Source organism: Melanerpes formicivorus, unplaced genomic scaffold (assembly GCF_026170545.1).
Source record: "Melanerpes formicivorus ecotype bairdi unplaced genomic scaffold, bMelFor1.0.p_v2 SCAF_12, whole genome shotgun sequence".
Classification (NCBI taxonomy): Eukaryota; Metazoa; Chordata; class Aves; order Piciformes; family Picidae; genus Melanerpes; species Melanerpes formicivorus.
The window spans coordinates 270,876-286,669 of NW_027142364.1; the positions used below are offsets into that span (position 1 = coordinate 270,876).

Here is a 15,794-nt window from a genome sequence, read left to right on the forward strand (position 1 = left end):
CATTCCAACAGCTAACAACTCTCCCTGTGAAGAACTTTCTTCTCAGCTCCAGCCTAAACCTCCCTTGGCACAGCTTGAGACTGTGTCCTCTCGTTCAGGTTGGACATTAGAGGAAACCTCTTCCCTGAAAGGGTTTCTAAGCACTGGGAACAGGTGGCTGAATCCCCATCCCTGCAGGGGTTTAAAAGAGGCAGAGATGTGGTGCTGAGGGCCATGGGTTAGCAGCAGGCTTAGAGAAGAGGAGGTAGACTCAGGGCTCTGGGGAGACCTTAAAGCACACCCAAAGCTTTCCAGAGGAAAGCTGGGGAGGGACTTCTTAGAAGGGCTTGTAGAGACAGGACAGGAGGGAATGGAGTGAAGCTTGAGGAGGAGAGATTGAGACTGGGGAGGAGGAAGACATTATTTCCAGTGAGGGTGGGGAGACCCTGGCACAGGCTGCCCAGGGAGGCTGTGGCTGCCTCCTGCCTGGAGGTGTTAAAGGCCAGGCTGGCTGAGGCCCTGAGCAGCCTGTGCTGGTGTGAGGTGTCCCTGCCCTTGGCAGGGGGTTGGAACTGGGTGGTCTTGAAGGTCCCTTCCAAGCCAACCCATTCTGTGACTCCCAGCTCCATCCTTTGGGACATGTAGGCCAGGTGTGCAGCACTGGATTGTGTGCCACAGGCTCCAGAATGGAGACCTGGGTGCCAGCTGGCCCAGAGCTCAAGCTGCAAGGAGCAGCAGGGATCTGCCTCCTTTCTGCCCTTGCTGCTTCCTTTGCAGAAAGCTTTGCAAAGCCTTAGGGGAAAATGGAAGCTCCTCTGCCTGCAAACAGCAGAGCTCTCAGCTGGGAAGTTGGTTTGGGTGCTCTGAGCAGATCTGTTTCAGCACAATGTGGCCTTCCAGTATCTGAAGGGGGCCTACTGGAAGGCTGGGGAGGGACTGCTCAGGATCTCAGGCAGTGATAGGCCTAGGGGGAATGGAATGAAGCTGGAGGTGGGGAGATTGAGGCTGGAGGTGAGGAGGAGGTTCTTCCCCATGAGAGTGGTGAAGCCCTGGAATGGGTTGTCCAGGGAGGTGGTTGGGGCCCTGTCCCTGGAGGTGTTTAAGCCCAGGCTGGATGAGGCTCTGGCCAGGCTGATCCAGTGTGGGGTGTCCCTGCCCATGGCAGGGGGGTTGGAACTAGCTGATCCTTGTGGTCCCTTCCAACCCTGACTGATACTATGATACAATTCTGCAGACTGGGAGGATTTCCCCATGGAGAATGAATCTTGTTTCCTACTTCACTTCCACTGCCAGGCTGGGAAGGGGATTGCATGTCCTGGGATTCTGCTGCTGTCCTCAGGCAGAAGGATGAATCCACAAGCTGAAGGAGCCTGAGTCTTGGTGCCTCACCCAAGCAGGGGAAGGCAAGGACTTGGTGTCTCAGGAGAGATCTCAGCATGGCAAATGCAAATGAAAGCATGAAGGAGGAAGAAGAGGCTGACTTTCTTCAGGAAGGAAGGAGGGGAGGCAGGCAAAACAAACCCCCCAAGGACAGCTGGCCAATGCAAACTGAAGTTTTCCCTCCCCAGCTGCAGCAGGGTGGCTTTGAACAGGGATTGGAAGGAGATAAGGGCAGGGCAGATAAGATAGGAGAAATTTGCCTCCTGTGCTTCCTCCAGAGGCAACAAGAACACCAACCCAAACCCAGAAGAGCAGCAGCAGCAGCCCCCAGCCTGACTCAGGGGGAACAGGGACTACAGAGGCCTGCTCAGCTTGTCAACATCAGCACTCCCCTGCCAGGGGGAACAAGCAGCAAATGTTTTCAGACCTCAGGGGGCAGGAGCAAGCCCGGCCCCGATGAAAGCAAAGCAACTGGAAAGCTCTTTTCTCCTGTCAGAAAAGCAGGAGATCAAAAAGACTGCTATGGAAACAAGAACTCCTGGGGAGTGCTTTCACCTTTGGAGGAGACAAAAGGGAGGTGATCAGCAGCTCGGGAGTTGTTCACCACCTGACACCACCCCATGTACACCGGAGGGAGGGTGGGGAGAGCCTGGCACAGGCTGCCCAGGGAGGTTCTGGATGCCTCCTACCTGGAAGCTTCTCCTCTCCAACCTGGGTTTGAACACCTCCAGGGAGGGGGGACATCCACAACCTCCCTGGGCAACCTGAAGGTTGCCCAGGGAGGTTGTGGATGTCCCCCCTCCCTGGGGATGTTCAAGCCCAGGCTGGCTGAGGCCTGGATGATCCTGAAGGTCCCTTCTGACCCAAAGCAGTTTGGGACTCGGTGATTGTCAGCTATGGGAAGTTTCCAGTCACAGGACTCAAAAGCACCTGACTGTAGATGCTTAGAATCACTGAACCCTTTGGCTTGTGGGAAAGCCCTCTGAGATCATTCAGCCCAACCTCCAACCCAGCCCCACCGTGGCCACCAGACCCTGGCCCCAGGGTTCTGGAACCCCTCCAGGCATGGGGACTCCACCACCTCCCTGGGCAGCCTCTGCCAGGCCCTGACCGCTCTGACAGCAAAGGAATTGTTCCTCCTCTCCAACCTAAGCCTCCCCGGCACAATTTCAGGCCATTTCCTCTCCTTCTATCACCTGAGATTAGGGAGCAGAGCCCAACCCCCACCTGGCTCCAGCCAGGGAGCTGCAGAGAGCAATGAGGTCTCCCTCCCTGACTGAACACCCCCAGCTGCTCCTCCCCAGCCCTGCTCTCCAGCTTCTCCTTCCCCAGCTTTGTTGCCCTTCTCCAGCTCTTCAACATCCTTCTTGGAGTGAGGAGCTTGAAGCTGAACCCAGGATTGTTAGTGGTGACCTGGCAGTGTTGGGTTCATGCTTGGATCTGATGATCTTCAAGCTCTTTTCCCACTAAAGTGACTGGTTCGATTCTCTGAGGGCTGTGCCTGGAGTGCCCACAGTCCAGCTGGATGCAGAGGCACAGAAGGCAGCTGCTGCATCATTCCTGTTTCAGTGGCTGCCAAGGCTCAGCCATGCTGCCACTTCATCTCATACAGCAAAAAAAACAACCAACCCCAAACCACCACCAAAACAGAAGAGAGACTAATTAGGAGGCTGGAGCCCAAGTGATGGTACCCAACACTCTTGACAACCCTCTCAGGTCCTGCTCAGCTGAAGCGCTCTCATTTCACATGCTTCAAGTCCCTCAGCTTCAAAGAATCAGGGAAGCAAGGGATGCCAGGAGTTGGAAGGGACCTCTGGAGATCATTGAGTCCAACCCCCCTGCCCAAGCAGGGTGACCTAGGGCAGGTCACACAGGAACACATCCAGATGGGTCCTGAAAGCCTCCAGAGGAGGAGGCTCCACAACCCCTTTGGGCAGCCTCCTCCAGAGCTCCAGCACCCTCACCCCACAGAAGTTTCTCTTCATGTTGAGGTGGCACCACCTGGGTTGCAGGTTGTGCCTGCTGCCCCTCATCCTGTGCCAGGGCACCACTGAAAAGAGCCTGGCCCCTTCAGCCTGTGCCCCAGCCTCCAGCTGTTTGTAACCAGGAGCTGTAACACCATTTTCTCTTGTGGTCAACTTGTACGATAGGGCTGAAAGAACATCAGCACAGGCTGTGGAAAACACTTGTAGACAAAACAGCAGGGGGGGAGGGAAAACAAACCACAACCCAGGGCACTTTCTGCTCTCTCTCTCTCTCTGCCCAGTGCTGCTGAGGGAGGGGATTCAGTCACCTACCCATATGTCACTCTGATCCTGTCGTTGTCAGGGTTGCAGTAGAGCCTCTCCAGGTGCTCCTGGGAGTCGTTGGTGACGCTCTGCCAGCTCTGGGTGGCCGTCCTCCTCACCTGCCAGTGGTAAGGCAAGACTGTGTGGTGCTTGGGACAGTCACTGCCATAAACACAGGTGCCCTGGAGGAAATCCACACAGATCTCGATCCCATCTTCCTGGTGGGTGTGATACTGCAGCTGGTTCAGCAGCTCAAACACCAGATCTAGAGAAGCTTCCTCACTCTTGTCCTGGAAGATCCCGGCGCCCAAGGTACTGCTTGGGTTCAAACTGTATTGCCCTGGGCAGCTGCACTCCTGCAGCAAGCCAGATGTGTAGCTTTCCAGAGTCTTATCTGGGAACAAAGGACAAGCTGCACCATCAGCAGCAGCTGGGTGCAAAGGGTGATCCTGGAATGATTCATTGCTGTTTGCAGCAGCAGCAGCAGTAGTTGTTCCAGGAGCAGTTTCTGGCGAGAGGCTTTGCTCTGCCGACTCCTTGTCCTGCTCAGGATGCCCAGAAGAAGGATCAGCTGCTGCCAACTGGCTCTGCCCATCTGGAGCTGCTGGCACCACCACTGCCAGGTTATTTTCTGCTTGGGGACAAGAGGTACCAAGGTCCAGAGCCTTCTTCACGGCGGGCTCACACAAATCACTGCGGGCAGCGCTCTGGCCTCGGGCCACGAAGACCCTGCCCAGGGTGCCAGCTCCCAGCAAACTGCTAAAGATGGGCCTCAGGGCACGCAGGGTCTCTGCGTCCAGCCTCTTCTGCACTTGCTGCTTCTTCTTGAAGCAAGGCTTCACCGGGGGGATCTTCTCAGACAGGCTGATCTGAGGGGGAATGTCCTCTGCAGGAGCCTGCTCCATGCCCGGGTCGGGAGCCGTCTCCACCACGCACTCCACCACCTCGAGTTGGGTGTCCATCGTGCGCAGACTCTGCTCCCTCCGAATCGCTTTCAGACGTCCCAGAGCCTCCCAAGAATCAATCTGGGGCAGAAAGGAAAACGAGACGGTTAATCTCTCTAATTGCTCGGGGTTGACACGAACGAGATCGCCCCTGGAGAGGATGGGGAGCCGGCGGCGGCGGCAGACTCCTCCCTCCTCCGTGGCTGCGGGTCGCCCCCAGGCACGTAAAGCATGAAACCAGCTCAAGTCAGCCTAATTAATCCCAAACACACTCTCATCGGCTCCTCACACATGAGATCTCACAGCCACTCCGGCACGCACACACACAGGCCCCGGGGGGGCCAGGAAAGGGGGATGGGCTGGGGCTGGCCTCCTCCCGCGGCTGATGTTGATTATTACACAGAGCTCCAGCTGATTAGATTCTAACCAAGGGAACCGAAAGGCATTCCTGGGCCTCCCTCACACGGAGAGCAGCAACATCGGCAGGCCAACAGCCCTAGGTGTTCCCAGCACACTTTAAACACTCACGGGCCATTTATTCCCCCGGCAGATCGGGGGGGGGGGGGGGGGGGCAGATGTGCACATTGCCGCCGCGCTCCGCCTCCCCCCTCCACCCAGCCCCAGCCCGAGCGCTGCTGCCTTAAACAAAGGGCAAATTTCACCCCGGCTTAGGAGGGGCCAGGGTTTAATCACGCAACTGTTTAGCTGGGAGATGCCCTCCGAGATCATCGAGTTCAACCTTCAGCCCAACACCACCACATCCATTAAACCATGGCCCCAAGCGCCGTGCCCGCACCCCCGGGCACTCCACCGCCTCCCTGGGCAGCCTGTGCCAGCCTCTGACCGCTCTTGCGGCAAAGAAGTTGTTCCTCCTCTCCAACCCAACCCTCCCCTGCCACAATTTCAGGCCACTGCTTCTTGTCCTATCACCTGATACTAGAGAGAAGCGACCAACCCTCACCTCACTGCAGCCTCCTCTCAGGGAGCTGTAAGAGGTCTCCCCTCAGCCTGCCCCTGACTGAGCACCCCCCAGCAGCTCCCTCAGCTGCTCCTCCCCAGCCCTCACCTCACTGCAGCCTCCTCTCAGGGAGCTGTAAGAGGTCTCCCCTCAGCCTGCCCCTGACTGAGCACCCCCCAGCAGCTCCCTCAGCTGCTCCTCCCCAGCCCTGTCCTCACTGCAACCTCCTCTCAGGGAGCTGTAAGAGGTCTCCCCTCAGCCTCCCCCTGACTGAGCACCCCCAGCTGCTCTTCCCCAGCCCTGCTCTCTACAGCTCCCTGAAAGAAGGTTGCAGTGAGAGGTCTCCCCTCAGCCTCCCCCTGACTGAGCACCCCCCAGCAGCTCCTCCCCAGCCCCTTCCCCATCTTCGCGGCCCTTAATCCTCGGGGGGTTGGCGGCAGGAATTCCAAGTGCTTCCAACCCTGTTCCTCCTGCTCCACATCCGCTCCCAGCCCCACGTCCCAGACGCTCGGAGGTTCTCACATGCCCACGGAGGTTCTCACATGCCCACGCACTCACTCTCTCACCCTGTGACTCAGCCGGCAGAGGCTGCGTGCACTCTGTCACCCTGCTGTCACCCACCACGCACGGCTGCTCAACAGCAGCTCCAACCAAGCCCCGAGGAAAGCAGGAAGGAGGCAGTTACCGAGGAACGGAGAAGAGAAAACCAACCCAAACAAATCATTTTGTGATGAGAAACTCCTTCCCCCCCACCCCACCCCCTCCTTTCCCCCCACCCCACCCCCGAAGTATAACTCAACAGCCTGGCTTGCATGTCACCAGACAGCAAGCTGCATGCACCTTTTAATCAGGCATCTTGTGCTGTTTGAGTATATTTAATTAACCCCTCTCGAATCTCCTCACAGGCAGGCTGCAAGCTCAGCCTGGGGCACATTGAGGGCTTGCTGCTTGGATAAATGCATTCACAGAGCCACAGAACACTCAGGGCAGGAAGGGACCTCAAGGCTCAGCCTGCTCCGAGCCCCCTGCCGTGGGCAGGGACACCTCACACCACAGCAGGCTGCTCACAGCCACATCCAGCCTGGCTGCAAACACCTCCAAGCAAAAGCAGCTTCTCATCTCAATACAAAAATCCCAAAAAACAGGAGTAGGGGGGAAAAAAAACCATCCCAAACCAACCCCCAACCTTGGCAATAATTTCTCACTGCAGCTGATCTGCTCTGGAAAACTTTTCACCGAGGCTTCCTTATTTTGGAACAATCATTTCCCAAAGCTTTGGCATCGCCCTGGGAACCAGCACGTCAGGAGTGCCAGGGGAAAAAACCACCAAGAAGGAAGAGCTTGCACCTCTCCAGCTTCCTACTGCTAGAGTAAACTCACAGCAACTATTCCTGGCTGGAGTTGCAAGCAACCGTTTCCAGGTGAAGAGGGGAAACAAATGATTCAAGCCCCCAGTCCCAGAGGGAGGAAATCCCAAGACTCCATTTCTAGATGAAAATATTCCAAGCCCCCAGCTCCTAGAGGGAGACAACCCCCCCAAGCCCCCATTTCTAAATGAAAATATTTCAAGCCCCCAGCTCCAGAGGGAGAACTCCCCCCCCCAAGCCCCTATTTCTAGATGAAAATATTCCAAGCCCCCCAGCTCCCAGGGGGAGACAAACCTCCCAAGTCCCCAGTTCTAGAGGGAGAAATTCCAAGCCCTCATTTCCAGAGAGAAAAATCCAAGCCCCCATTTCTAGATGAAATTATTCCAAGCCCCTACTTCCAGAGAGAAAATTCCAAGCCCCCACTTCCAGGTTAAAAATCCAAAGCAACTATTTCTAGATGGGGGGGGGGGGGAGAGGGGAAAGAAAGCAAACTGTCCAGCAATCATGTCTAGGTTGAAAATTCAAAGCAACTATTTGGAAGGGGGGGGGTGGGGGGCAAACCCCAAACATTCCAGCCCCCATTTCTAGGTTAAAAATTCAAAGCAACTGTTTCAAAGTGAAAACTTCAAGCAGCTATTTTTAGCTATGAATAAATAAAGAAGAGAAAGAAAAGAAACATTTTTTCAGGTGAAAAATCCAAAGCCAACCTCTTCCCCGGTTGATTTTTTTCCAGCAACTGTTTCTAGATGAGTATTTCCAGCAGCTCCTTGGCTGCCACTCGAACCGAGCTCCCAAACCGCTGCTGTCCTCTGTTACCCTTCCACGGCCACACGGAACGATTCTCTTCTCTGCCTACACCAAGCTTCGGAGGTACAAAACTCCTCCCTCCCTTCCGACAGGACTCGGCTGCTTCACTTCATGGTCGCCCAGGTTTAGCAACCCCCGAAAGAGGCGAGAGGATCCACTCCCCCCCCCTCCCCCCAGGGGTTGTGCGGTACCCAGGAGCTGAAGGAGTGAGTTCTGCTCCTTTCCAGCCCTACTTTTAGCGCTGCTTCGATATTTGTCCTGCTGGCTTGGTTATCGGTTGCGTTTGGCTGTCGGATGTGAAGAGGTGCCTTAAAGGGCTGGATCCCTCCCGCCCTCCAAACAGCTCCCAGGATAGAAAGCGGTGGGAGCGGAGGACACCGGAGTTCGTTTGCCTTTCTGTTTCAGCCTTTTTAACCCACATCCTCCCTCCCCCCCCCCCCCCCCCCCCAACCCCCAACCCAGTCGCTGTTCTTCCGAAAGCAGCCCGGCAATGTTGTGCTTGCACAACCCCTATCACCGGGGACTGATCTCCCGGAGGGGAGATCTCAGCCCTCCTCCCCACCCCCATCATAGTATCATAGTATCATTCAGGGTTGGAAGGGACCACAAGGATCAGCTAGTTCCAACCCCCCTGCCATGGGCAGGGACACCCCACACTAGATCAGGCTGCGCAGAGCCTCATCCAGCCTGGGCTTAAACACCTCCAGAGACGGGGCCTCGACCACCTCCCTGGACAACCCACTCCAGGGTTTCACACCAACCAACTTCACACCAACCACATTTCCTTTCCTTTGCCGAAGAAAGCAAAGTCTAGCGCTCCTAAAAATCAATTAAAACTATCAAAGCAACAGCTCAAACCCAACCCCAACGACAGAAACCAGCCCCAGACCTAAGTCTCTGGCAGGGCTGCAGCCTCTCGACGGGAAGAAACCTACCGGCTTGCGCTCTCCCCTCCAGTCAGATTCCAGTCAGCCTTTTGACCCAATTCAAAGGATTCCTTCCAAACAAGATTAATCTCCTGCGGCGTGCGAGTAGGGTAGAAAGCCCTTCCCCTCCTGCCGCAGCCGGGCGCCGCTCCCACACCGCTCTCTCCACCTTAAACACGCAGAACCCGGCGGCTGCGCTGCCCCCGGCCCAGCCTGCTGCTGGAGTTGCCTTCGGGGTTACCAAGAGACGGCGGCGGGGAGAGGCGGCTGGCTCGGTGGGGAGCGAGAGGCGGAGGAAGAAGAGGAGGAGGAAGGAAAGGAGCCGAGCCGCGGCGCTGCGGGGAGCGCTCCCCGGGCCGTCCGCCGCCCTGCCGGCCCCGCCGTCGGTATCCCAGCGCCCTGCCCGTTCCTCTGCCCCTCACATCTCCTCGCTGCTTTAAATATCGCTTCCCAGCCTGCTCGGGCAGGCAGCAGCTGCGAGGCCCGGGGAAGAGGAGGAGCTGCGGGAGCAGGGGGAGGGAGGCGGCGGCGAGGCCGCTGCCCACCGCCCCTGCCGGGAAGCCGACCCGCCCCTGCCGCTCCTCCTTCCCCCAGCTCCGGTAACCTCCCTCCTGCCCCGGCAGCCTGGCCCCAGCCCCGGCAGCTTCCCCCTGCCCGGCACCCCCCCTGTACCCGGCCCCGGCAGCCTCCTACCCCCTGCTCCGGTAACCTCCCCCAGCCCCTGCAGCCCCTTCCTCGCTCCAGGCACACTCCCTTTGGTGCCCCGGCAGCTTCCTCCAGCCTCTGTAACTTCCCTCCAGCTCTGGCTGCCTCCCCCAGCCCCTTCAGCCCCCTCCTTACCCCGGACAGTTTGGATCCCCCAGCAGCTTCCTTCAGCTTCTCCCAGCCGCGACAGCTCCCTCCAGTCCCTCCAGCCACCCCCAGCCCCGGCAGCTTCTCCCAGCCGCGGCAGCTCCCTCCAGCCACCTCCGGTCCCAGCAGCCACCCCCAGCCCCGGCAGCCTCCCACCCGCTGCTGCGGTAACCTCCCTCAAGGCTCGGCAGCCTGTACCCAGCCCCAGCAGCTTCCTCTCGATGCCCTGGCAGCCTCCTACCCGACCCTGCAGCCCTTTCCTTACCCCGGGCACCCTCTCCCCGGTATGAAAAGCCAGAGCCGGTGCAGCCTGCCCTGTCCCCACACGCTGTTGTGGCCATCGGAGCCAACTCCGACCCTTTGGCGTGCCCCGAGCCCCCCGCGCCGAGCCCCCACCTCACCAGGGACACCTCCAGCACACGGCGAGCTCCTCCCCAGCAGAGCCCGGCTCAGAGAGCCCTTTCCCGTCCGGAGTTTCACCACCCCAGAGCCTTACCCAGGGGCGCTTCCTCGGGGCAGAGCCAGGGGCGGGCGTCCCTGCTGGCACGGCAGGAGGGAGCCGCTGCCCGGGACATGCCAGCCGAGCGGCACGGCAACCCTCCCGAGGCAGGCAGCAGCACACACTCCTGCCTCTGAAGCTCCAGCCCTTGCTGGATCTCACAGGGTGTTGCTCAAGGAAGGCTAATTAATGACTAAGAAGCAAACCAGAAGTTCATCCTGGAACGAAGTCACCGTGACTCACTTTCTGTACCTACACGGCGTGAGCTCAGCCCACATCTCACACGGAGCTGCCAGCACTTGGGGCTGGGCCTGGGTGACACTAAACAGCCAGAGAAACCAGGAGGAGAAACTGGAACCAAGGAGGTTCCACCTGGGCAGGAGGAGCTTTGCTGGGAGGCTGCTGGAGGCCTGGAGCAGGCTGCCCAGAGAGGTTGTGGAGTCTCCTGGTGTGGAGAGCTTCCAACCCCCCCTGGGCACTGTGCTGCTGGGCAAGCTGCTGTTCAGCAGTGCCCAGGGACAGGCCAAGGGGCACAAAGTAGAACATCAGAAGTTCCATCTAAGCACGAGGAGGAACTTCTTTAATGTAAGGGTGATGGAGAACTGGAGCAGGCTGCCCAGAGAGGTGGTGGAGTCTCCACCTATGGAGACATTCCAAACCCAACTGGATGTGCTCCTGTGAGACTATACTGGTGTCCCTGCTTTAGCAGGGGGCTTGGACTGGATCATCTCCAGAGGTCCCTTCCTGCCTCTGCCATCCCATCTTCTATATATGGAACAGGGAGGTGGTGGAAGCCTCATCCCTGGAGGTGTTTGCAGCCAGGCTGGAGGTGGCTGTGAGCAGCCTGCTGTGGTGTGAGGTGTCCCTGCCCGTGGCAGGAGGGTTGGAGCTGGCTGAGCCTTGATGCTCCCCAACCCAATCTGTGATTCCACAGCCAGAGACACTCCAACACCCATTTCCCCCTCTTGGTGGGTGATGTGGCCAAGGCAGTGATGCAGCTGCAAGGTAATGGTGCTGTGTGTGCTGTGTGTGTGTGAGAGAGAGCTGCTGGCCCTGTCCTGCCGGAGCTGCCTGCAGCCACCCAAGCCGTGTGACTCAGCGGGGAAGCGTCCCAGGCTGCCACACCAGCAGCTGCTCCCTCCAGCCCCCACCGTGCTGCCTCACACGCACAGCCTGCAGGCGGCAGATGACAGCCTGCTGATGGCTGTGGGACAAAGGCAAGTTCCCTCTGCTCCGGATGGCTTCCACCTACCAAATGCCCCCGCTGGAATTCACTCTCTTCCCTGCCTTTTTGTTCCCCCCAGCATGACAGAATTCCACACTCCCAGCGTGGCAGGGGGTGGAAGGGACCTCTGGAGATCACAGAACTGGCAGGGTTGGAAGGGACCTCAAGGCTCAGCCAGCTCCAACCCCCCTGCCATGGGCAGGGACACCTCACACCACAGCAGGCTGCTCACAGCCACATCCAGCCTGGCTGCAAACAACTCCAGGAATGAGGCGTCCACCACCTCCCTGTTCCATATATAGAAGATGGGATGGCAGGGGTTGGAAAGGACCTCTGGAGATCATCCAGTCCAAGCCCCCTGTTAAAGCAGGGACACCAAGATAAAGTCTCACAGGAGCACATCCAGTTGGGTTTGGAATGTCTCCATAGGTGGAGACTCCACCACCTCTCTGGGCAGCCTGCTCCAGTTCTCCATCACCCTTACATTAAAGAAGTTCCTCCTCGTGCTTAGATGGAACTTCTGATGTTCTACTTTGTGCCCCTTGGCCTGTCCCTGGGCACTGCTGAACAGCAGCTTGCCCAGCAGCACAGTGCCCAGGGGGGGTTGGAAGCTCTCCACGCCAGGAGACTCCACAACCTCTCTGGGCAGCCTGCTCCAGGCCTCCAGCAGCCTCCCAGCAGAGCTCCTCCTGCCCAGGTGGAACCTCCTTGGTTCCAGTTTCTCCTCCTGGTTTCTCTGGCTGTTTAGTGTCACCCAGGCCCAGCCCCATGCAGCAGGAGCTGGGGGAGGTTTGGGATCCAGCTCCTATTCACTTCTGAACTGCTCAGCTGAGGGAAGCAGAAAGGTTCCTGCCCTTGCTCTGCCTACCTCTCAAGAGCTTTCCAGCCAGCCAGGCTCAGTGTGTGGTGGCAATAACCTGCAGAAATGGATCCCTCAGCTTCCTTCATCCTCCCCATTAAGAGGTTGAGAAACTGCACTTTAAAAGAGCAGCCTGAAGGCAAGCAGCAATAACAACAACAACAACAATAAAATGATGAATCACAGGATCATTTGGGCTGGAAAAGATCTCCAAGATCACAGAGTCCAACCATTAAGCCAGCACTGCCCAGCCCACCACCAAGCCCTGTCCCTCAGCACCAAGCTCGGGCAGCCAGCCCTGTGTGCCCCCTGGGCACGGTGGCAGTGCCTGGAGCCGGGCACTGGAATGATTTGGGTGAGCAGGGACCTTCAAAGCTCAGCTAATCCAACCCCAAAGGATCAGCTGCAAATGAACTGTCTGCAGCAGCAGCCAGGCACGGCCTTGCCCTCTGCCTGGGCCTGACAAAACAGGAGCTTGCTTTGCCAAGCAGGGTGAGTGGCTGTGTGTCACATCCTCCTTCAGCCAGCATGCTCCTGCACAACCTCTCTGAGCAGGGCAGAAACCCTCTGCGTGGAACGGCTTGGCTGATGCCTGAGAGAGAAAGCAGCAGCATGCAGGGATGAAGGAGAGGCTGAGGCAGCAGCAGGGCTGGAGGGATGGGACTGGGGGGAGACAGAGGCCTGGGATAACCTGGAACCACCCCCCTGCCCCAAACAAATGGATAATTAAAGGAAACCCATCAAGGCCACCCCCACAGCTACAGAAAGAGCCCGGGAGGACCATGAAAGGATGAGCTCAGCGCTAAGTAGAGGCTGAAATCCTCAGCAGCAGGAAGAGAGCTCTCATTATTTCTTTCAGATGGTAAATGCAGCAGGGAGAATGCAGCCATTTACAGCTCTGACTTGCAAATAGTGCAGCAATCACTCCCTGCACACTTCACTTCTCTGCTGATGAAAGAGGGGAAGTGTCTCTGGCCTCAAGCTTCGGCCCAACGAGAAGTTCTCAGGTTCCAACAGGGCTTTTGTTCGCCCCTGGTGACAGCACCAAAATCCCCTTCCCCACCTCACCTCTGCAACAAGGAACACTCTTCACTTCCCAGCACACAGGAAGGTTAACTGACCCACCCCCCAGGATGCAGCAGGCTCAAAGGGACCCTCACAGGTCACCCTATCCAAGCCCCCTGCAGTCAGCAGGGCATCTCCAACTAGATCAGGTGGCTCAGGGACCCATCAGGCTCCCAACTCGATCAGGTTGTTCAGGGTCAAACTTGATGGGCCTTAGATTAAGTCAAGACACAAAGAGGGCTGCTGGGTGGCACACAAGGTCTGCTCCTCTGGGGCCCAACACACACAGCTTGGGGCTGGAAGGATACTGGCTGCTGGGGGGCACAAAAGATCTGCTCCTCTGGGGCCCAACACACACAGCTTGGGGCTGGAAGGATGCTGGCTGCTGGGGGGCACACAAGATCTGCTCCTCTGGGGCCCAACACACACAGCTTGGGGCTGGAAGGATGCTGGCTGCTGGGGGGCACACAAGATCTGCTCCTCTGGGGCCCAACACACACAACTTGGGGCTGGAAGGATGCTGGCTGCTGGGGGGCACACAAGATCTGCTCCTCTGGGGCCCAACACACACAGCTTGGGGCTGGAAGGATGCTGGCTGCTGGGGGGCACACAAGATCTGCTCCTCTGGGGCCCAACACACACAGCTTGGGGCTGGAAGGATGCTGGCTGCTGGGGGGCACACAAGATCTGCTCCTCTGGGGCCCAACACACACAGCTTGGGGCTGGAAGGCTGCTGGCTGCTGGGGGGCACACAAGATCTGCTCCTCTGGGGCCCAACACACACAGCTTGGGGCTGGAAGGATGCTGGGGGGCACACAAGATCTGCTCCTCTGGGGCCCAACACACACAGCTTGGGGCTGGAAGGATGCTGGCTGCTGGGGGGCACACAAGATCTGCTCCTCTGGGGCCCAACACACACAGCTTGGGGCTGGAAGGATGCTGGGGGGCACACAAGATCTGCTCCTCTGGGGCCCAACACACACAGCTTGGGGCTGGAAGGATGCTGGGGGGCACACAAGATCTGCTCCTCTGGGGCCCAACACACACAGCTTGGGGCTGGAAGGATGCTGGCTGCTGGGGGGCACACAAGATCTGCTCCTCTGGGGCCCAACACACACAGCTTGGGGCTGGAAGGATGCTGGGGGGCACACAAGATCTGCTCCTCTGGGGCCCAACACACACAGCTTGGGGCTGGAAGGATGCTGGCTGCTGGGGGGCACACAAGATCTGCTCCTCTGGGGCCCAACACACACAGCTTGGGGCTGGAAGGATGCTGGCTGCTGGGGGGCACACAAGATCTGCTCCTCTGGGGCAGTTCCAGCCCTGTCTGCCTTGCACAGACTCCTGCTCTCTGCATTTTCACCCCCCACAAGCTCTGATCTCAGCTCTCTCTACAATGCTGCCAAGCAATCCAACAGGAAAACACCTGCTGCATTTCTCCATTCCTGGCCACAGTATCAGAGAACTCTCAGGGCTGGAAGGGACCTCAGGGCTCAGCCAGCTCCAGCCCCCTGCCATGGGCAGGGACACCTCAAACTACAGCAGGTTGCTCACAGCCACATCCACCCTGGCTGCAAATACCACCAGGCAGGAGGCTTCCACCACCTCCCTGGGCAACCTGTGCCAGGCTCTCACCACCCTCCTGGGGAACAACTTCTTCCTTACAGCCAATCTCAATCTCCCCACTTCAGGTTTTGTTCCTCCACACCCCCCCCCCCCCCAGCCCTGGCTTGGGCTGCCCTGGCTAAGAAGGTGCCAGGGCAAGGGGATGAATGCAGCCAGCCAGCCATCAGGGCCTATCCTTTCCCCACTTCACACGTTCTGGGGATGCTTTTGTCTTGCAAACTGCTTCTGCACCTGGGCTCAGCTCCTCCCTCCAAGGAAAGGATGAGAACCTACCAGCAGCTTCCTTCCCAGGGCATCCTCTGGGGAAGGCAGCTCGGTGTAGTCCTGCCCTCCGTGGGGCTGAAGGAATCCTGCATACAGCACATCAAGAGGGGGACTCCTCAGGGCTTCCCTCCACGAGATTGCCCTCTCCTGTCTCCCAATCACCCTTCCAATGTCTTCCCAAGGGCTCTACAGCAATGGATTTTCCACCAGGTGCTGAGCAGTGCATTACCAACCATGCCACAGGAAATCCTGGGAGCTCTTGGCCTGGAATACTCTGCTGCAATGAATCTTTGCCCTGCAGCTTTGGCTGCTGGAACAATTAAGCCCAGAGACAGAGTGAGGCCTCTCCAAGGCTAAGCAGCAAGTCAGAGGCTAGGGGAAGGGGGATGTAGGTCCCCTTGGGTCACACAACAGCACTGGAGCTGGTTAGCACTTCCAAGGGAGCACCCAAGTGTCTCCTGCCTCTTTCCTGGCTGTGGAGCAGCAGATTTGAATGGCCAAAGTCGAGGGAAGAACAAAAACACAGGCAGAAAAATTGTTCCTCTTGAGCTGCTGAATCCTCCCTATCTCCTTCTGCCCCCAGAGTCAGAGCCCTTCTGCTTGGCTTCAAGTGCCTCCAGGGGCTCTCCCCCTGCTAAATTCATTGGCAGGATGGAAGAGGAACCTTTCTCACCTAAATGAAACTGAAACTCAGGCCTTCAGCTCCGCAGCTCCTTTCCACTCCCCTTTCTTTCCCCCCCTCTCTTTCTTTCCCC

General features: G+C 58.1%; 1 protein-coding gene across 5 annotated transcripts in view; it reads right to left on the reverse strand.

The window, feature by feature from the left end:
- Positions 1-15,794, reverse strand: part of TIPARP (TCDD inducible poly(ADP-ribose) polymerase) — a 44,717-nt gene that overhangs the window by 16,739 nt on the left and 12,184 nt on the right. The window contains exons 1-2 of one of the 5 annotated variants that reach the window (XM_068144862.1): positions 9,998-10,141; positions 3,657-4,672 (exon numbers count right to left, since the gene is read on the reverse strand). In XM_068144862.1, the coding sequence (XP_068000963.1) occupies positions 3,657-4,609 (953 nt within the window). In that variant the 5' untranslated portion in view covers positions 4,610-4,672; positions 9,998-10,141. Of the gene's footprint in view, positions 1-3,656; positions 4,673-8,658; positions 9,196-9,997; positions 10,142-15,794 lie in introns of those variants that run through there. The other 4 variants (XM_068144859.1, XM_068144857.1, XM_068144861.1 and 1 more) reach the window with 4 other exon arrangements.